Source organism: Ammospiza nelsoni, chromosome 5 (assembly GCF_027579445.1).
Source record: "Ammospiza nelsoni isolate bAmmNel1 chromosome 5, bAmmNel1.pri, whole genome shotgun sequence".
NCBI lineage: Eukaryota > Metazoa > Chordata > Aves > Passeriformes > Passerellidae > Ammospiza > Ammospiza nelsoni.
In genome coordinates, this window is record NC_080637.1 from 27,035,361 (window position 1) to 27,057,636 (window position 22,276).

The 22,276-nt window shown below is 35.8% G+C and overlaps 1 protein-coding gene across 3 annotated transcripts in view; it reads left to right on the top strand.

The window, feature by feature from the left end:
• IMMP2L (inner mitochondrial membrane peptidase subunit 2) overlaps positions 1 to 22,276 on the top strand; it is a 412,660-nt gene that overhangs the window by 35,467 nt on the left and 354,917 nt on the right. Inside the window, exons 4-5 of one of the 3 annotated variants that reach the window (XM_059473167.1) lie at positions 9,902 to 9,960; positions 10,045 to 11,962. The exons of the other annotated variants lie outside the window; for them this stretch is intronic. Of the exons in view, the coding sequence (XP_059329150.1) occupies positions 9,902 to 9,920 (19 nt within the window). The 3' untranslated portion in view covers positions 9,921 to 9,960; positions 10,045 to 11,962. Of the gene's footprint in view, positions 1 to 9,901; positions 9,961 to 10,044; positions 11,963 to 22,276 lie in introns of those variants that run through there. 3 annotated transcript variants of the gene reach the window in all.

Below are 22,276 nucleotides of genomic sequence, written 5' to 3' on the forward strand. Positions count from 1 at the left end.
AAAGGAAGTTTTTCTTTAAATATTATTTGCCTGTTGGAACATGATTTTGGGTTGAAGCTGTTTTGCTATCTAAAAGAAAAACCTCATCGATCTAGTTTATTTTCCAGGTGAGTTCTTTAATTAGTTTGTTATTGTATACACATATGGCTGAAATTACGTATTAAATCTGAAGCAAAAGAAGCAGTGTCCTTATTACAGTGTTTTGGCTACTTGGTTAAAGATAAATGCCCATTGTTTTTCTAGCAAATGCTAAAAAACTTGTTCCATAATTTGGTCTTTTTGAGGAAGAATTTCCTTCATTATAGCTTTTAAAATTATTCCAGGTCTCCCATTTTTCCTAGCCAGTGTTTTATTCCTATGGGCACATAAATAGTTTTGTCTTTGGCACTTGAAGTTTAGGAAGAAGAATCTTCCTCTTGTCTCTACCGGTTTCTTTTCTAAAGCCTTGATCCTGGTACCCTGGCTGCTCCTTGTGCTAACCTGGGCTTGATCTGCAAGAAGGAGGGGCTGTGTCTGTGCAGCTCTGGTGACTCATTGCTCAGGGCTTTCTCAGCTCTCATATTTCCCAGAGCAAGACTGTGCATTGGGGATGATGCCTTGAGAAGGCTGACCTGGAGCAGAGGCTAGGTAGAGTTAAAGAATAAAGTAGGTATTTATTAAAAGGCCTCAATGGATACACCTTGGGCAATACAAGAGCCCAGCCAGGGCCACACCCCAGATGAACCCAAAATGGTGGCAAAATGGATGACTGGTCATGGGGTCTCTCACGTTTATAAGTTCTGGTCCGTTTGCATATTGGAGTTAATTATCCAATTATAGCTTCAGGTTATGAAGTTCCATCCTCCTTGTCTTTTTCTCTTCAATTCACCCTTGTTTATGCTCTTGGGCCTGAAATTTGGATCAGTTGTCCTTGGACCCCAGCTAGAGAAGGAATTGTTTTGTGTAGCTACTCTGTGAAGAGAGCTTACCAGCACTTAATATGAAGCTATGAAGCTCAGAACTACACACTAAAGCACAGCAGAAACTGAAAAATATAAAATCTAAAATTTAAGGCATCAGGAGCAGCCCAGCCTGGGTTAAATGGGATGGACAATGGAAGAAGAGGTTGTAATTTCTACTCATACTTGCATTATATACATTGATTAAAATACTTACAACTTTACTCCTCTGGAAAGAGAAGACATTTTTTCTGAAGCTCTTTTCTTAGCATTCAACTCATCTTGATATACTTCAATCCAATTTACCCTTTTTTTTCTTGAGCTGGAAGTAGTAGAGGGTATAATACCATTTTTGAGAAAACATATTTTAGAAATAAAGTGTCACTATACTCTTGATATTTCAATATAGGTTTCTACTTCTATATTTTTCTGTATTTTTATTAAACGAGATGTAAAACTTTCAGATTTTTAAAAGATTGTATTACTGCTGTTGATCATGACAGCTAAAAAAGAAAAGAAAAAGCTTGTCTAGTTTAGGTTTTGCTGCCTTAGTTCGGAGTCATCTAAGACTGAAAATTACTTGTTTACTCTAAGCTCTCAATTTTAGTTGTCTTCTATATCAAGCTTTGAGTCTAGTAATTTTTTAAAGCATTTACCAGAAATGACATTTATCTAAGATTGTCTGAATTCCACTCTGAATTCACAAAGCTTGCTTGTTTTGAAGAGGTACTGCTTTCCAGGTTGGATCTTGTAAGTGGGACCTCTAAGCAGGCTTGCAGTGCTATGTCTGTTGCTTTTTAAGCACACTGTACATCCATCTGCTTGCTGGATGTGAGTTGGCAGGTCTTGGCTGCATTGCCTGCAGCTGTATGTTGTTTAGCAAATACTGTGTATGGCCCTACATCCCATATGCTTGTCTTATGCTCTGTCTAGCAGTATTCCCTTTGTGAAAGTTTCCCTAAGTTTTTACTTTGTATTCTTTAATTTCTTTTTATTTTATTCTGTCCCTAAAATAAGTATATTTGTTTTTTTGTTTGTTTGCTTTTCCCCCTTCCTTTCTTTTGGGCATTTTATTTTTGTCCTGAGGGATTTCTGCAGCCTTCTACATCACATACAACTCTTCTCCAAGTGTGAAGTCAGAGCTTTTGTTAGTTACTTGTGTCTTGCCCTCCACCCTCCAGCTTTGGCTAACTGAACTGCGTTAGTATCTATCTACTATAATGAGATCTGCCAGCTGCCTTAATTATAGGTCTGACTCATTGGTTTAAAATTATTAAAAGTTTCTTCAAGGAATTATTTCACTTTTTCTTGAGTTGCATTTGCAATTTTTCACAAGTGTCTCCTTTTTTTTCAGCATTTTTGCAATTTCAGTTCAGAGCTTGCACTTTCGGTCTTGCTCTCTAAACTGGTTTTCATCAGTAGGTGCAAATTCAGCAAAAATAAAAATGTAGCTATTAGTGAAATCTGTTTCACTTAATGTGGATTCCAGCTTTACTTCTACAGATGTCAGATACTTACTTGACTGACTTCTTACCATCCATCAGTGTAAGACTAGTTTCAGCTTGTTAGTGGCTGTTAGTTCCTGCACTGCTGTTATTCCCTTATTCTTAGGTATCTGTCTTCCTAATCTGTCTGATAATCATAAAGTAGTTTAGTTCCTAACTGTGAATATATAGACTTACAACTTTGGAGTCCAAACACATGCCTAAAGTAGAGCTAATGTTGGATCAGGTTGTGAAGGCACTTAAACAGGCATTTTGAGTATCTCCAGTACTGAAGTCTTGTGTGACTTCCACTTTTGTGTTATGCGGCACTGAGGAGGACAAAAATGTATTAAAAGAGCAAGTGTTACTGAAGTTCAAGCACTAGATTTGAGAGTCAGCCATGTAGGGAGATCCTAATTTTCTTGCCCATTTGCATAAGAAATTTTAGTACTTATTTCTGAAGATGCTTACACTGATGTCAGTTCAGAGAACATGACAGTAGTTCTGATGGAACTGTGACTGTGGCTGATGAGTGAAACAAACTCTACAACCAGAACCTAACCATTAAGTAAAGAACATATTTAAAAACCCCAAAAAGTGAAAACCAAAGCAAACCAAATCAAAAACCCCACCAAACTCCCCACAAACTAATCCTGTGCAGGAACGTAATCTGTTTGTATGATTTTTGTCTTACTATGTTATTAGATTTCTGTTTAATTTCTTTATTCTGTGACAGTGGCCATTGTGCTGTTTGATCATATATTAAAATACTTCCATGTTACTGAGAATGTTATTTTTCAGATTATCAGTCAGATGTTATGTATTTGACTAAAAGAATATTGCTGTTATGCAGAGATATGTTGTGCTGTGGCAAAGGCTTCTAGTTTCAAAGTTTATTGTAGTCCAGAAAAACATGGACAATCGTACTTGAGTGAGGAAGTTTTGTAGTTACCTGCTTGAGGAAGAAAATGTAATATTTATCCAGGGCTAAGTATGGAGAGTTAATAAATGCTCTGTAGAAATTGAGAATAATTCTTGTTCACTATATCGAATATTTTTACTACTACGTGGAAATGGAAACTATCCTTGAAGGACAGATGGCAATTAATCACATGCATTTTCTGAACTGTTTGCTGTCTCAGATTCCATGAAAACTTAGGAAATTTGACGATATATACTGTAGTATCATTTAATGAATCATAATCACTTCTTGCAGTTTTCTTCTATAGGTACTTCATTTTAAATAGATAGTTCAGATGTAAACTATTATGCTTTTGTAACAAAACTCTCTGGTTCTTGTCTGTGTCATTTAAATTTTGAGAGCAGCTTCATAAGCAGGATTTTGAAGTTAAAAGTTGAAACTTTTTCCTTAAGTAGTGACTACTCTGCTTCTATCTTCATGTGACTATATTTTGTTTTCTTTGTATATGTTTAATATATTGAATAGTCTATTTATTTGAGTGTATTGTAATAGTATGGGTGTCTCATCCTTGCTTAGAATACTCTCTGTTTTCATGTACAGTGACACCTAAACCCTAATTCTGGCAACTCCATCCCAATTTCTGTTATTGATAAACCAAACTCATGTGCACAGTGTAACATACTTCCTGAAACAATGGGAATAAATTGAAAAAAGCTGTTTCTAAAGACATCTTGTACTTACTAGAGCAAACTGTGGAAAATGATATGCAGCCCTGTGCAGGGTTCATTTACACAAACCATTCAGTGAACTGCTGCTCTGACATTTCACTGACATGTAAGATCAGAAGGAGGAGTGCTGATATAATTAGATATTAAGCCTTTTTAGATGGGGTCTTCTGCCCCAAAGTCCTGCTTATGGTTGCAAATTTTCTTTATAGTGACTAAAAATGATCTGTGCAAGCACATATAAGCTGTATATAGCATCATGCTGTAGTTTTCAGAAGATTTGCAAAATTTCCACAAGCTCTGAATGTCTCACCAGGTCCATACTGTAGCTGGCTGGGCATATATTGACAAAAGTTTTAGTTCCTTTTTCTTTTCTGTTTTAAATATTAACCACACTGCATGTAGATCCCTGTCATATATTCAGTTTTTCCTTGCTCTTACATTACAAACATTCACCAGAAGACACCAAGTTAGAAGAAGCAATTCAAGAATATTTTTGTTTGCCTTTATAAAGCTTTGGCTCTCTAAATGAATTCAGAACTTCTCACATTGCCTACTGACAAATATTATGCATAAGAAACTCATATTATTGTAGGTCACTGAATTAATTTTTAAAATGCCAATTGACATGATTCCCTTAGGGACTAGTAAGTTGCTGCTATATATTATGTTCCCACACAAATGTGGAAATTCAGAGTTTTAGAAGGGAAGTTTTTGTAGTACAGAAACAGCTTAGCATGAATCAGGTAGTGCTTTTCTAACGTTTAAATTCTAATAAATGGAAATAGACAGACTTACTAGAGATTTTTCCTTGTCATTGCATGTTTAGCTTTCCAGAAAATATTGAGATTGGTGTCCTTTCTTCTGGCACCAAACTTCACAACCTCACTGTATTTTGTCTATAACCAGAAATAGGAGTTACAAGTGCAAATAATGGTTACAGCTGGGTTCAGTCCATAGTGATACCAGATGCTGGAAGTGAAATAACCAAAGAATGATAAGCAAGCCAGAGCTATTTGACTGAGTGATTTTTGATTGAAAAAGATCTTAGAGGTGGCACTAGTATTTGTTATATCTTGCTGATGTATGTGTGTTCTGGTTTTGTCAAATGGTCGAAAATAAAATGCTGTAGATGAGAGATGGTAATGAACCAGTAAGAAGTCTGTTCACTTAAATATAACATTGCTCAGTAGCAGTGCTACACTTAATGGCTTGCCAGGGAGTTTGGTGTTTCCCTTGTGCACTGAAATTTATAAACATGGTAATTTTGAATTTGTAGAATTCTGGAATGTGATATTCAGCATATGCCAGTGAAAGCAGGGTTGCTACCTTTGGCCCATCTTCCATTACATAAACTCCCTAACACAATCTTGTCAATGTGAAAATTAAAAACTGTTTGGGACTAGTACAGATTGACCAGAACTTCCAAATCACCTCTATAAAAATGCTGTAAATTTCTACAAGCACAATTGTATGCCAGCATATATTTCTCATCTTTTCAATATGAAGTAATTTTTCTTTTAAATTTGCTTTTCTGTTTTCAGTAGGACTTTTTTCCCCCTTGAAATAACAGTAATTGTGAACTTCTGAAATTTGTCAGTGATGATTTTGAGCCATGACTTTTGAATTGGGAATTCTCACCTTAATCATAGGAAAACCACTAAGAAAACATTTAATGTACTTTGAACTGGCTAGAATAAAATGCTGGGTAGTACATGGTATAGAATATGATTTTTGGCAATGGGAAGAAAGGCTTGATGGGTAATTTTCCACTTCATGTCTCTTGCATAATTGTGTCCTTGAATAAGTATAATTCTTTTTGGTATTGTCTACTGAGCAGGAACAGATATATTAACAGGTATATTAACAGATGTATTAATGTGCCTTTGATTTGAATTTTACATTGTGTAAAAGAGAATTCAATATTTTTTAAGAATTATTTGGCTTCATAGCTTTCATTTTCATGCAAAGTTTTTAATGGCACCACAGCATGCCAAGATACTATAAACTACTTTATGCTGATCTTTAGCAAATATTTTAGATTCTTTTTTTGGGTTACATGGCTAATGAAGAGTTAAAAAGTAACACCAGTGGAAGGAAGAAGAGGCAGGAGGAAAATGCTTTCTTTGTATTAAGAGAGAACAGTGAATTTACATGACAATTTTATCAGCATTCTTAGTGATATGCCTACTCTGAATTAATTCCCCACAGATGCGTTTTTTTTGGACTGGCTTCTTTATTCTATCTTTCTTCTTTTGAGATACTAGCTTAAAAGGATGTATCTGCCTTTTATGTCCAGAGAATGAAGCCTTGAGACTTACTTGCCATATATTTCAGACAGCCTATCTAGTTGTTGGAAGTAAAGAGCCATTTTGCAAATAGGTTTGACTTGTACCAGGGGTGAGGTCAAAGCAAAGAATTAGGGAGGGCAGCCACTTCTTTGGCCATCATTTTTACTACAGTTAGTGGAAATTACTCAAAATCTTCTGAGCTTGTCTGCCTGTGTATAAGAAATGTAAAAAAACTGGACACTTTTTAAAGACAAGTGTGCGTGTCTTTATATCTTCACTAAACAGGGAGACCTAGATCATAGGATCACATCCCTAATCATAGGGTAATTGAAGTTGTGACCTCAGGGGGTTCAATCTCTTATTCAAGCAGAGGCAGCTATGATGTCAGGCCAGATTCTGCTAGGCTTTATGCAGTTGAGTCTTGAAGGCTTTCAGACACAGAGACTGTATAACCTCTCTGGGCAGCTCTGTGCAGTACTCCACTTATTGCTGGCGCTCAGGCAGTGAGCCATCCATGAACCACTACCCTTTGAGCCTGATAATACAGACTTTTTATTTTTCATCTTTTGTTTTCAATCCGTGCCCTGCAATGTCCTGACACAGGTACAAGAATATTGTGAAAGACTGTGTTCCTTGTGAGAATCAAAAAAAATTGCATGGTCATGATCAACTTTCATTTTCTTTTTCAAAGTTGGAAAAAAAATCAGTTAATATTATTATAGTAAGACTTGCAGGTATAGTACAATAGCTGAACATATTTTGTAGTGCAATTTATTTAGCTCTCCTGCGTAGATTACTAAGTTCCAAGTTATTAACGTGAACTCAGTGAAGTCAGATAAACTGCTGCTTTGACTCAGATACTTGTGTTTGTTAATTTTTTTTTCCTTTATAGATCTTTGCTTAAATTTTCAACTCTTAGCAGAAGATTTGTAAAAGGAATTTTTTACAAAATTGATGCTTGCAGATGATCTGGTAAAAAACCAAACTGAAATATATGTTTATTTAAAATGAAATCAAGAAAGAAGACTTGAAAGACTGGTAATGGGTGCATAATGCAATAGTGTGGTGTCATTTGTTTTTCTAAATTGAGAACAATTATCTGTTCTACTTAAAAGCCATTAATCAGTATCTATATGGATCTCTGCTGTTTTTGATGTGAGTAGAACATGAGACTCTCAACATAACTTTGACTAATTAGTGGCATGGGGTTTTTTCCCAGCATGTCAGAAAGAATCAAATGATTGCATTAGGATGCAATTGCATGGTTCTTAGAAGGCTTTTTTTGATGTGTGTTGGGTCTTTTTCTTGTGAGTTTTTTAATTTTGTGGATTTCTTCTTTTCTTTTCCCCTTCAGATGGAACTGCTGTAGGAGGTAGCATGGTTTCATGGCTTGATTCATTTTGTTCTTTTTGGAGGAAATGCTGAGGACTACATTAGGAGGTGTAGAAATGATCTTGTATAATGTTATGAAATCTGAAGCCTGACATTTTAAGGTATGAGGTTGATCAGAATCTAGAAAATAGTGATTCTGCTGGATGCAGCCTGGAATTTTATGCATTACCTAGTGCTTCACAAAAAACAAAATCATGGTTTGCCAATCTAAGTGAAAAATTGCTATTACTTGAAGGCAGTGGAGTGTCAGATAGCTCTTGCACTATTACATGGTACTTGGAGTTCTCAGGCTAGGGCGGAGTAGTGACAAGTATTGGGATATTGCATCTTTATTATGCAAAAGAGGCTGGTGTTTTCTTTCTTGAGGTTTCAGCATCATGAGGATGACCTAGGGCTGCTCTCTGTTTTGGAAAATTATATGAGTTGCAACTTGGTACATTTTGTCTCTCTTTTTTGTTATAGAAGTGACACTAGAAGGGTGTCAGAATGACACCAGAATGACTGTTCTGGGCAAGAACATGAAAAAGAAAATTCTAAATAATAAATTAGGGTGTAGTTAGCATGTGTTATCATGTGCCTAGAAGATAACCTGAGGATTTGAGTCTTGAAGTAACTTTTGATTGTGTATATCATATACAAAGAGAACTATCTCCCATGGAAGGGTCCCCATGCTGGATCAGGGGAGAAGTGGGAGGAGTCCTCTCCCAGTGGCAGAGACATGTGATGAACTGACCACAACCCCTCTCCCTGTGTCTTTGTGCCCTGGGGAGGAGGTGGTAGAGAAAATCAGTAGTGAAGTTAAACACAGGAAGAAAGGAGGAGTGGGATAAAAATGTGTTTTTAAGTTTTGCGTTTATTTCTCATTATCCTGCTCAGATCTTATTAGTAGTAAATGGAATTTATTTTTCCACAAGTTCAGTTTATTTTACTTGTGGCGGTAAGTGGCGAGTTCTCTCCCTGTCCTTATCCCAACCCACAAGCCTTTCATTCTATTTTGTCTTCCTTGTCCAGCCGAGGAGGGGAATGACAGAGTGGCTTTGGTGGGCAGCTGGTGTTCAGCCAGGGTCAACCCACCACAGGTGTATTATAAGGAGTCTCATCAGTACAAAGTTTTGTCCTTCTTTGAAGGATGTCATACCTGACAGATTGGGTTCAAGGCTATGGTGTCTCAGTTTTGCGAACTTGTCAGTGGTTGAGTTCACTTTCTTTCCTCCTCTGCTTCCTTCTTTACTTCTTCTAGAAATTATTAAAATAATGGTTTATCACAGTCTAAAGGGAGATCTGACTTCCAGATTTTATTATGATCATTAAAACCATAATCCTTCTCTCTTATGCTCCTTAACGCTGACATATATATTGTTGAAATATTCAGTCGCTATTGAAGATAAATTGTTACAGAAGATCACCTACTGAGGCAATAAATTGGGTATTTTCCATTTTTGCTTTGTAACGAACAAGAAATGTAACATTTTGACATGCCTTTTGAACCACCTGCTTTTTGTTTATGAAAATTATAATAAAAGTAATTTCTTTGCTGGGCTTTGCATTTCTGCCTTTGCTCTTTGGATTCTGTTGTCTGACCAAGGCATCTTAAAAGTAGTCACTATTCTACTCATTATAACAGGCTTAATTCCTTTTATTGTCTTTCCATACTTATGTTTAAAAAACACAGGCAAACATCTGTTTGCAATGATAATAGTGGCAACTCTTCTGTCTTCTTCAATATGTTGAAGAACAGTTAAATTACATTTCGGTAAACTCAAAGTTAGAAAAGGGGGGGAAAGTTTATCTGAAGAATGTTTCACTCTTATTTTTGTAACAGGATTCTTATTTAATTCTTTGACATCTAATCCTGTCATAGAGTCATATAATGCTTTGGGTGTTATATAAGAGACCCTGAAGATAATTTACTCCACCCTCCCCTGTCATAAGCTGGGAACCTTCCACTAGACCAGGTTGCTCAGACCTCCATCCAACCTGACCTTGAACAGAGATGGAGCAACTGCATTTCTGGAAAACCTGTTCAAATGCTACACCACCCTCACAGTAAAGAATTTCTTCTTAAAATCCAATCTAAACCTCCCCTCTTTCAGCATAAAACCACTTTCTCTTGTCCCCTCTAAAAATTACCTCCCCACCTTTTTTGCAGGCTCCCTTCAGTTACTTGAAGTTTGCTCAAAGGTCTCCCCAGAGTCTTCTCTTCTCCAGGTACAACAGCTACAGCTCTCTCAGCTTGTGTTTGTCAGAGAGATGCTTCAGCCTTCTGATTGTTTTCCCAACCCTCCTGAGCAGGTCCATGTCTCTCTTGTGCTGGGAGCCCCGGAGATGGATGCAATGCTTCAGGTGGGGTCTCACCAGAGTGGAGTAGAGGGGTAGAGTCACCTCCCCTGTCCTGCTGGCCATGATGCTTTTGATGCAGCCCAGGATACAGTCAGCTTTCTGGGCTGCCAGTGCCATATCCTAGCTATAATTCAGTTTTACATGCACCACCATCTTCAAGTCCTTCTCTGTCTTGCTTTTTGCTGTCCAGTCATTGCCCAACCTCTATTCACGTTTGGGATTTCCCCAACCCAGTGCAGGACCTTGCACTTGCCTTTGAGTCTCACAAGGTTTGTACATCATTCAGTGGGAGCTCACAAAAATACTCTGGTTGCAGCCTGACACTCAGTTACTCCTTAGCTGCAAAGATACATCAGAAAGAAAGGGACTAACTTTCCTAATAGTTTGCATCATTCTTATGATGTATTTATTAAGCATTGTATTCATTGCATGAACAACAAACCCTTTAACAGTTTAAAGTAATTTTAACTAGCATTTTGTCTGACGAGTAAATTTAGCTGACTTTTCAGAAGATTTTAATATTTTCTCTGATTTGTCCAATTCTTTGATGTTTATACATTTTAGCCTGAAATTACTTTTTGGGATTTGTTATGTAATTTTGTCAGTGGGGAACACATTTAAAGTCTGCATTTTATATCAATATGCATCCTTAAATCACTTCAATCCCTTGGTTTCTGCATGAAAGATGAAGTGTTAGGCTTGCTGAGCTTTATTGATACCTGCTTTCATTCAGATTTTTAAGCAGATAGGGTTTTGCAGTGTGACTGTTTCAGGTTCTCTCTGTGAAACATTTCTTCTGGGTGCTGAACATTTGGAGTGGAATCCTTGGCAGCGCATCCAAAATTTGCTCCCATTTTACTTTAAAAGAAACAGAAGAATGGTTACAGATAAATATCTTGCATGAGGAGAAAGTGAGAGTTATAGCAAATTGCTTTCTCCACTTTCTGTCTCCCTCTGTATTCAGCCATGATTAAGGAACCATACCTCATTCTTGATATGGTGTAACCATGGCTTAGATTTCTGAGGAGACTTCTATATTAATAAAACTGAGATAATGTCTACAGAGTAGAATGAAGCAAGCTAAGGAGGGCAAAATAGGAGATGTGGGTTTTGTTGTTGAGATGGAAATAAGCAATAATACCAGTTAGAAAACAGCAGCATGAAAAATCATACAAACCTAAAATCAAAAATGGATTGTTTCCACAAACCAGTGAAAGACGGCCCTTTACAATGTGAATGATAACACTTAAGACTCTGTGTCTTGACTGGATGGTGATAATACTAATGTTTACTTGCCTAAAAATTGAAGGTCTATTTTGTGGGCATTAGGCAATGTTTTACATAACATATTTATTGTTCAGTAAATGCTGTCTGTTAATGGTATTCTAAGGTTTATTCTGTTTTCAGTGATGTTGGGCATATAGCTGATGATACTATAAAAAAGTGACTCAAAGAAGGAGAGCTGCTAAACTTGTTAAAGACTTAAAATGAGTTTATCTTCAAAATCTGCAACTCTTTTGCAGCCAGTATTGTATGCCATCTGAGCTGACTGGGGAGTTTGTGTTCATACAAGCTTTGTATAAATCATTCTGCCAGTTTTAAGCATTTAATAAATTGGAGTTGTATCATTTACTATGTTTTTTTTTTCTCCTAGGGGTAATTTGCTATCTATTATTGTGTAATGTATATTGTTCTAGTTTAGTCCCCATATTGAAAACTGCTTTATTAGCCATTTTGTAAGCAATAGTGTACATTAAAGTGAAATTGAGTCATAATATTACTGCATTATCATGGCAATGTGATCATATTCTTTCTACAGTAGGAGGTAGACATAAATCTGTCAATAGCAAAACCTGGAAAATAAAAATAAAAATCCACACCATTGTATTGATGGGTTTTTTAAGATCTCAGGTCTATCAACCATCTAGCCTGCATATATTGAACTTATCTTTGCTGCAGCAATGAAGAAATCAATTCTGTAGTTTTGCACATAAGTGTCATAAAAATCAGATCCAGGATGTCATTGTGGTCATTTAGAAAGAATTGATTTATTTACATTGAAGTTGAAAAAATATGTGAATGTAAAAACCAGTTGAAGTAATGAAGAAGATAATTTGGAATTCCACAAAGCCATGTGGGCATGGTGCAGGACAACTGGGTGTAGGTTGCCCTGCTTGAGTAGGGTTGTTGTGGCAGATGGCCTTCAGATGTCGCTTACAAACATTCTGATTCTGTGAAAATAAAATGTAGACTAAACCAAGGTGCCTCCTATCATTACAAATGGAGAATTGATTTACTTTATCATCCTTGCACATGTTTTAGTAAGGATGTGGGAAACTCATACTATGTAACATTGCTAGACTGAAGAGATTTTGGAGGAACAAAAGGAAAAACAGTTTGTTTGTTTTGAAAAAAAAGCTGTTTGAAGCAAGACCGAAACCCTGAGTTTAAGTGTCAAAGAAATAAAGAAGATGGGGAAAAAATGTAGAATTCTTGATGTAAAGAGTAAATTAGACAAAGTTCTGCCAGGGATAAATCAAATATTATTGATTGCACCTCAATGCAAAAAGACTCAACTATATAATCTCCCTCTTTTTCAGACCTGATTTTAACTCCTTGCCTTGCTCTTCTATACAAAAGAACTGCCTTATTGTTAAGATCAAAACTGTTTTCTGACAATAGAGCCTTAAATCTTGCTCTTGTTAATAATGATAATAGTTCCCCTAAGTTAATGTGGAGATTAGCAACAGGACACAAGTGCATGTTGGTCACTGCATTATGGGTTTCTGTCACTGCTGATATCTAGTATCAGTATATCTGTTCTCTATTTCTGTGCTACTTATATGATATGTAGTCTCTTAGCACTGTCACTACTAATATGGAGCAGGGTGTCTCAAAGCCATTGTAGCTGTATTTTCTCACTGAATCCTCCAAAACATTCTACTTCCCGCTCAATCTTTATTTTCCAGACAGAAACATATATTGCTTAAAAAACATGATTTAATGATTTAATAAAAATAGTGATGCTAATTACACAGCAACAGTTTTGTTTCATTGCAGTTTTCTTTTGTTTTCTGTCTTTAGACTTAAATTTATTTTTGCCAAAAGTTTCTATCTTTTGATCACAGATTTGAGAGGAGGCAAGAAAAAGCATACTTGTGAGTTCAGTAGGCATAGCAGAACATAAGTTTATTACTATCTTTTCTTGCTATGTCTGCATATATCAGGTTTAAATAAAACTTTTGTATTTGCTATTTTGGTTTCAACAGATTAGTTTCCTTTTAAAAGGCCTGAATATACTTATTATGATCTTTATTCTACGTTTAATAAGGACAAAGCTTCTAATGTATGGAAACACAAACAGGTGGTTAAACCAACACTGAAATCTGTTTTCCTTGTGTTTACTTCAGAATCAAAGTTTTGGGTTTTTACAATCTGAGCTGTTTCAGTTCCCAAGAAAATTTACTGTGCTGGTACTGGGCCACCACACAATCCAAACCCAAGGGATGATATTTGTGTGCAGGTTTAGAAATGTGGGTTTTTTCCAGCACATACTGCTCTGTATATATTTCTTGGAATACTCCTTAGCATTTGCTGTGAACTGCACTTCTGATTCTCATTTAAATAAGATTATAAGCCATGAATGCATAGAATAAGCACTAATATCCAGCAGAATTCTTTTGCATTTCAGCAACCATACTTAGCTATGAAGTTTCTAAATATTCAACTAATATGTTTATTAAATAATTTTTCAGCTTTCTCATAGTTGCATTCTAGGCAAACCTTATAATGATGGAATTTTGCCAGCGTAGCAGTGCTGGGTCATTGTAGAGGAGCAGCACACCAGCTAAAGGTGCTGTGCAGACACTTTTAGTCTGAATTCTTCTCTGCTGACAGCAAATACCCTTTTATGGCTTAGTCTGTATCATTCTGCAGAGGTGATGTAACTATACTATCAGAAATAATCCTGTGGCCATGTCATGGCTGGATTATGTCTTGTTTAAATATATCTGTCTCAAAATGAGATTTTTAATAGAGCATAGATAGTTAGACTTCCTCTATAATTAACTGTGCAAGCAGGCACCCCAAGAGAGCAGTATATCCCTTTTTAAAGGACATCTGATATAAATGGAATGAATTGTCTTCTTTTCATGCTTGTCTGTTTGGATGAATTGGATGGAGGATCTGGGTGATTAGACTAGACAAACCTATGTTTTGGATTGGTGAAGTTAAGCATGATGAGTTTGACATGTAGAATGCCATACAAGCAGGCAAACTTACAGTGAATAAATGTGAGTCATTCTGATGGATAATAATTGCACCAGGAATAAATTTTTTAAGACAAAGTAATGAATTTAGTTATTAGTTAGAAAATAGGAGTGAGCTGTATGTAGGCAGTTGTATGCAAATTCCACATAGACAGTTATATGGAAAATAGATTAGGCATTTCAGAAAAAATCATCAAAGTGTAAGAATGACATATTAACTTGAAAGGACTTGTTGATTTATTTCATAATAAGGTACACAAGGAAGGAACATTTGAATTGCTGGTGTGTAGTAAAGAAAAAACAAGCATCTCTCCTGGATCATAGCTTCGAGTCATTTTTTGAACAGTAACTTTAAGTAGGCTTCACTGTTTGTAGGAATAATGTAACTATGTAGAATGTAAGTAATTAAATCGAATGAGGGCTTATTAGTGGGAGAATAGAATCAAAAAGGCTTTAAGCCCTCATTTAATTTTAAAGAGAAGGGATGAAAATTTTAGAGAGTAGATGACCGCATCTGGCAGTATTACTACAACATGACCTTTTAGTCTGTTGTGATAAATTTTATTGTGCATTATATTTGCGCAGATTTGAGCTATATACCAGTTTACAAACAACTGTAATAGTGTACAGTTTATCTGGTTTTGTGTTACCTTTTAATGATTAAGTATTTAGTCTGCTTAGTACAAGGTGATTGGGTTAACAGGTTGGCAAAAATTTCTGTTTCAGAACAATCTCCAGTTGGTTTTGTTGATACATTGGTTTGAGTTTCACGCAATGGGTTAGATCTGTTCAATTGGTGGAACATATATAGAACAGATAAATGAGGTAAAGGAGCAGAGTGAGATTTTTTTTTTCTTGCTTTATTTCAAGCTTATATTATCATCCTAAAATCATAGAAATTTTTTGACTGGAGGGGACTTGAAAGATTACCTAGTTCAAGCCCCACTACAACAGGCAAGACCACCTTCCCCTAGACCAGGTTGCTCAATGCTCCATTCAACATGACCTTGAACACTCCCAGGGATATTTTTTTATAGCTATTGATATTTTACTTCCTTATGTAAGAAGATAAAGAAATCATAGAATGCATGCATTTCTGTAAAAGTTGATCTATTAATAATTTTGCAGCATTTTTAGTAGTCAGTTCTTTACTATCTGTAGACTTTATAAGCCAAATAAATCCAAATAATATAATAATAAAAATAGGAAAAATGAACAGGACTGCAGAGGTTCATTGTTGTGCTGACTCCTAGTTTCTGTCAATATTTCTGTTTTCATTCATATTTGTGTTTTAAGCATTCTACTTCTCTTGCAGTTTTGATTTCTTTTGCCTGCTGGAGTGGCTTAATATCTTTGTAGAGGTCTATAAGAAGATAGGTTTCTGCCTTGTGTTACTGCAAATGAGTAAGATGGGAAGTTATGCAAGGGAAAGGAGAAGCAGATGGACAATAAAAATGGAAGGTGAGAAAGCATAATGAAAAGGGGAAAATAGAATAATGAAACTGTGTGAGAATAGAACCTGTATTGATGGTAAAGGCATTGACTAAACCCTTCCCTTTACACATATTGTTTCTTAGTTATAAATTGTGAGTAAGCCACATGCAGAGTTTCTATTAAGGTTTTCATTGCTTACTGTAATGATTTTTTAAGGTGTATGTAGAGAAGACTTGATAAGTAGTTCATAAGGCTATGCCTTGGCTGTATACAAAGGAATATTAAACAGGTAGGAGGAAAGAATACATGAGTCTCTAGATTTGTGATACACATATGCTTTTCAAAAACCTTATTTGAATGAGAAATGTGAAAATAGGTTAATAAAAGTTTATGCTCTGGAAATTCTTAGCTTACCCTTTCAGGTATCTACACATATTTCTACTTTCACTTACTCATCAGGTATAGGACACCTCAAATTATTTCATGGAATAGTAATTTTTTTCTGCAGTGTCCCACATTTAGAAAAAATTTCAGTGACACATCTTATGTGGACTTGAAATTTGAGCAGATGAGACCTGTCATATCTTTCATTATGTTTTACTAATTGTGCTGTCTTATTTTGTGTTTCACTACTCTTTTCTTATGTTGTCCCACTGTACACAGTGGGGTGAGACACAGATTTAGGGTCAGATATCCTGCATGTTTTGACTGCTTCCTGCTTCATTTTTTCAGACTGTTTAAGAAAAAAATAGCATAAAGAACAGAATACTCTGCAGGTGACATTAATTTTCAGTCTTTGACTCTATTTAGAGTCTTAAAACTTGAAAGTTGTCTACAGCTGTGTTTGTGGTTTGTTTTCGTGGTCTGTAATCTTGTTTCTTGAGTTTAAATTTATGAAACTTTTTCACTCACCTCTCAATTTCATGTGCTTTGTTGCCTAAGATCTGTATTTCTCTAGCTCATTTATTCATATAGTGTCAGGGGAGGTTTGGTTTAGATATATAGGAAATGCAGAGAGTGTTTGGGCACTGGAACAGGCTCCCCAGGGAAGTGGTGGCAGCACTAGCCTGACAGGGTTCAAGCAGCATTTGGACAATGCCCTCAGGTACATGGTGAGATTGTTGTGTCTGTCCTGTGCAGGGCTAGGAGTTGAACTTTGATGATCCTTGTGGCTCCTTTCCAACTCAGGATTATTCTATTATTATCAGACTGCAGCTTCCAAACATTTTGGTGTTTTCAAAGGTGATGCTTGCCTTTGTGAGTTTCCTCCTCCCTTTCTTTCAGGAATGTATAAATACCTGTATCTATGCTTCATTTAAGAGGGGCTTGGGGATGAGTTCTTGGTCTTGCTCAGATTTTTTTCACTTCCTTATTAGTTAAATAGTTTGGCTGTTGGCTTGTCTGTCAGAATGCTATAAGCATTAATATCTGCATTAATTTTGACCCTAATTGTAAAAGCTGTTTAAACTTTCTGTTTTCTTCTATTAAGAGAAATTTCATACAGCCTTCTTGGCAGTTGACCCAGCACTTTGAATATTGTCAATATTAAACTTTCAGATTGGGTGAAAAGCCTAAAAATAGTTTCCTTGGTCTGAGAGGAAATAAGTCTGAAGTAAGACAGAGTTAGCAAAAATATGGCTAGGAGTTAGCAAAACAGTTTGCTTATTCTTTTAAGTAGTAAACATTAATACAGCAAGATATCTTGGAAGATATTTTTAGAACATAATTTCTTCATGAGAAAGCAAAAATGGGCTTAAGTGAAATGATGCAGGAGCTTTCTGAGCTGAATATATGACAAAGATACTACAAGATAGATTACAGTTATTTCACACTCTTACATTGGCAATGTCATTATAATGTGGCACAAGTTTAAGGTGATAATTGAATTAATGGTACAGGAGTGTGGGGAAGAAATGCAGGTAGGTTTTTGGAAGACGGATTATAAAAAAGCCTACTTAGGCAAAGTAGAGTACATATAGGTAGAAGTGGCTTACCTTCATATAAGGCTTTCCTCAAATGTGGGTTGTTTTATTTTTTTTAACATAGTCATCTGCTGCACTATGAGACGAATGTCAGCTTTTATAATTGCACGTTTGTTTCTTTACATTCAGAGTGCTTGTTCCTGCAATATTGTTAATTGTATCTGCTGGTAAAATAAAATTGTTAGGCATGTTGCTTCTGGAGCTGGTCTCTAGGCTTCTCTAATTTCCATGGTGACTTGATTTAGTAATTCAGATGAATTCACTGAAGTAGCTGTTATACTGTGACAATGACAATGAGAGTCAAGAGAACTTATTAAAGTGAGGAAAATCAGACTTGTGTGGTAGCAATCCATCTTTTACATCATAGAAAATTCCTAGACTAACTTCAAAGAAACCATCAAGTATCTTTCTTTTAAGAATTTTATCTCAGAGTTACTACTGGTGCTGGCAATCATTTGTAGTTTAAGCAAAACCTGGTTTTGTTCTGTAATTAAAGATTAGAATTCTATTGAGAGATTGATGGTTACATTTAAGTGTCCACTTGGGGATATCTAGGATGTCAGGTGTTTAAAGTCCTGTAATGTACAGCAGAGGTCTAGTTAAAACCATCAGTAGAGGCTAGAAGGCAAATGGATGCTTACCTGTTAACAGCTGAAGATTACTTTCTGAGCTCAGCTTAAGTGTCCTACTCCTTCTCTCAAAAAATGCCTGTGCCAAATATGATGATTCTTTTGTTGAAAAGTTATGTAGTATGTAATTGAATTTGTCTTTGAGAGAGGATGTTGAACCTTCTACTTGTATTAGAGTACTGCCAAAGTAGCTAACTTAAATGTATTCTGACAGCTTTGTTTCAAGAGGGATTGTTTGAGTTTTCTATAGCACTTCTCATTTATGCAGCTGTAATCCAAAATGACCGGACAACAAGTTGAAGAGGGAACATCTCTGGTTACTTAATCAAATAACTTTCATTTATATCAATAGAGCTCAAGAGCAACAAAAGCAATATTACTTCAGAATGTGAAGTGCAAAGGAATGGGAATTATATGAAATGTAAGAACTGTTGAGTGATGGGGAAAATATGTATTTCTAATATTTTATATATCTTTGTGTACTAAACATGGTTCCAGGGTTGACCAGGATTTTAATTTCAGTGAGAGAGCTCATAGTAAATTCTTGACTTTTTTTATTTTTGCTTTCACATGTTGAGAGTTGAGAAAGTTACATAGCCTTCAGTTTTCTCACTTTATCTGCAAGACCTCCATGCCATTTTTGAAAGTTATGTGTTTACAACATCAATAAAACCAGCTTTCTTTGCACTGTTCCAAGTATTTTTGTGTATAAATATGGGTATAATGTTTTAATCCAAAACTATCTAAGCATCTTTTTTTTTCAGTTAAAATCCCCTAAAATTCATCCACTTGCCTTCAAATAATCTTTATTCAGAATAATTTTTTTTCCTGTTTCAAGAACTTATATTTATGTAGAAAGTGGTGAGTGAAGCAGGAACTGCTAGCATATGATCCACTGCCATCCCATACCTGTATAAGTCTACTAGCAAAATGTTTTGGTATAGTTGATTTGATATAGTTGGATTTCTTGCTTGAGACTTTTTGATATTAATTACAAGAAATGCAATGGATTATCTTTGAGAAAATATTGTTCATTTTCTCTCTGTGATTAACTTGGATTAGTAGCTAATCTTTCTTCTGGAGAATACATCCTGCAGTTTAGATATGGTTCATGTGACTCAGTAGCCAAAAATTTCCACCTTGATTTATGTCGCCAGTAAAGTTTTTGAAAGTTTTTCCTTTAAAAGCATCAGCTTACTGTATTTCCTAATTAGAAACTCTTTCCTCTTGGAGTTTTTATAATTTACAGGGTTTAAATAACAAATTATAATCTGTAAAATTTCGTGTTCCCCTACTGCTAACAGAGAAATGAGAAGTACACTAACAAAATACATACAGAATTGTTAATGTTTTTAGTAAAGTATTAATTTCAGGAAGGTTAGAAACTCTCTGATATTTTGAATCTTACTATCTTATAGATTTTTTCCCAGCTGATGTATTTATTTTGCTGTGTCATCATCAATTTATAAGAAAAAAATTGATCTTTTGCAAAGTATTACTTGCAATGTAATGCCAAGGTTTCTGCTCTCACTGTACTTTTTTCTTTAGACTTACTGAATTTGATTTCAACTTTTGTATCATGTTGCATTCAGTTTTTTGAAACTTCTCTTGTCAGAAAACATGCTTTTTTTTTTTGCATTAGTTTTTTTGGTCTTTCTTTTGGTCTTTTTTGAAGACAAATTATTTTAAAATTTTTTTTAATTTTTAAAATTTTTTTACATTCATGAACTCAAGAGCTGATACACTTAACTTTCTTCTTCTTGGTTCATGACTAATCACTCTCTCTCATGGCCAGTAACAATAATTATAATTTCCTAGTGCCCATGGTGATTCATTGGGAAAGAGATGATATTTCACATGGTTTTTACTGTTGTGGGTTGTGGGATCTCAGCACCTCAGGACGGAGGTGCAGAGTGGCCGAGACCACCCTTGGGGGGCTCGGGAGTCCTGGAATGTTGCCAGAAGTGTCTGGTGGCTGGACTTTGATCCTGCACGGGAGACGACACCTGTATGAGGATGGGAGGATTTCACTGGGTGAATGGTGAAGGGATAAGTTAATTAGAGTGTAAAACACAGGGTTTAGGATTTCTGTACAGGGGGGTCTAAAGAAGTAAGATGGAGGAATTGGGGCGTGTCCTGTCCTTCTTCTTCTTCTTCTTGGCCTCCATCTTCTGTGGTGGTGGTGGCACTTTGGGATTGGTTATTACTAAAAGTGCACTGGTTAATAAGGGTAGAAGGTATTGGGGAAAAATGATAAATATTGTACATGTAACTTAGGGTATAAAGATAAGTGACCGCCCGGGGGCTTGGGGAGTGTGCCCATGGCTGACTTGCTGCGCAGACCTCTGTCGGGCTGAAAGAAAATCTTTTAGATAAACAACTAATAAACACCGAGACCGAGAAAAGATCAGAAGTCTCTCCTCGTCCTTTGAAGCGTCGGCTCTTCAAGGCCATCCCTGGGCCTTTCCAGAACACCTAAACAGCCGAGAAACCGACAGTGGGTAGTACTAATTTTTGCTATGAATATTTCTGCTCTCTGTGTCACCATTGCAGGAAAGGAAAAGGTGAGGTTATTATCTTGCTTATAGACATATGGAATAATAGGAATTGAAGAATAAAGTTATCTGGTGAAAAAAAGGAGACAGGGTAGCTTACTTGTATAATCTGTGTGTGCAAGAAGGGCCAAAAATTTCATGAGTTTAATCTCGCTCAAAAAATGTTTGGTTAGAATTCCCTGAATGAGACTGTTGATGATGAGCATAACAATACTAACTTAAACTTTCATTTCTTTTATTTTTTATGAAAACTTTGGATAGGCTATACAACTTTATCCCGATACATATTTTTGAGACAGATATCAAAACATTTAAGCAATCAGTACTGAAATAAAACTAAGAGTTTATTAAGGTTCAAAATAGGACAAAGTGATGAAAGTGTCTACAGTAATAATCAAATGGAATTCATCTGAGATTTCTCATGCTTTTTTCCTGGAATGCCTGGTACTAATCACCCTGTGAGAAGGGATTAGGGCTAGGCCTGGCACAGCTACTTAAATGCTGGCTACAAGATGCTCTTCACATGAAAAGTACAAGTCTTTGTGCATTTAAGGTACATATTTACACTAAATAAATTTTAACAGAACCGTTGCTTGTTCAGAAATGTGACTTTGTAAGCTGTATTTATGGTCATTCCTAATTCAGTGGAGTAGTCAGAACTCTAAATTTTATTTTGCACTGTATTTGTTTTGCTCCTCACAATAGCTCAAGGGTAAGCTAAAAGAAAAGACATAATTCATCTTGGTGGCAAACACTTGGTAGGACTTGATTATGCAAATTGATTTAAATTTTGTAGTGCCAGTGTACAAATGAGCCTCTGGTACTAAACTATTTAAGTCTCTCACAGATAAAATGTGTTTTAAAAACATGTTTTGAGAAAATGGGCTTAAATAGATAAGTTGGTGTTTTGTGTTGTTCTATCTGAAGGGAAGGCATTTTACTGTTCCAGTGTTTCAATTAAACATGGTTAGAAACTACACAAATGACCAAGTTTTAATGGCTCTTATGGTCACCACAGTTCAATATGGATGACTGAATTTTACTGTCAATTATGGACAGATAGTTCTGTATTGTTGTTTACTGGGAATTTATGCTTCATGCTGTGTCAGCTTTCACTGAAATAAATGAAGAATTCCCTAAAAATACTATAAACAAATGGCAGAGCTTTTTCAAAGGACATTTCCCAAGTGTTCTGTGCAGGACAGAGTTAAAAACCAGTCTGTTTTGCCAGAAATCAGTTTTTCAGAGTTTAAACACTTTTTAGTAATTTTCAGTGAGATATCAAGGTAATAAATGCTAAGTCTTAGAATGTATTC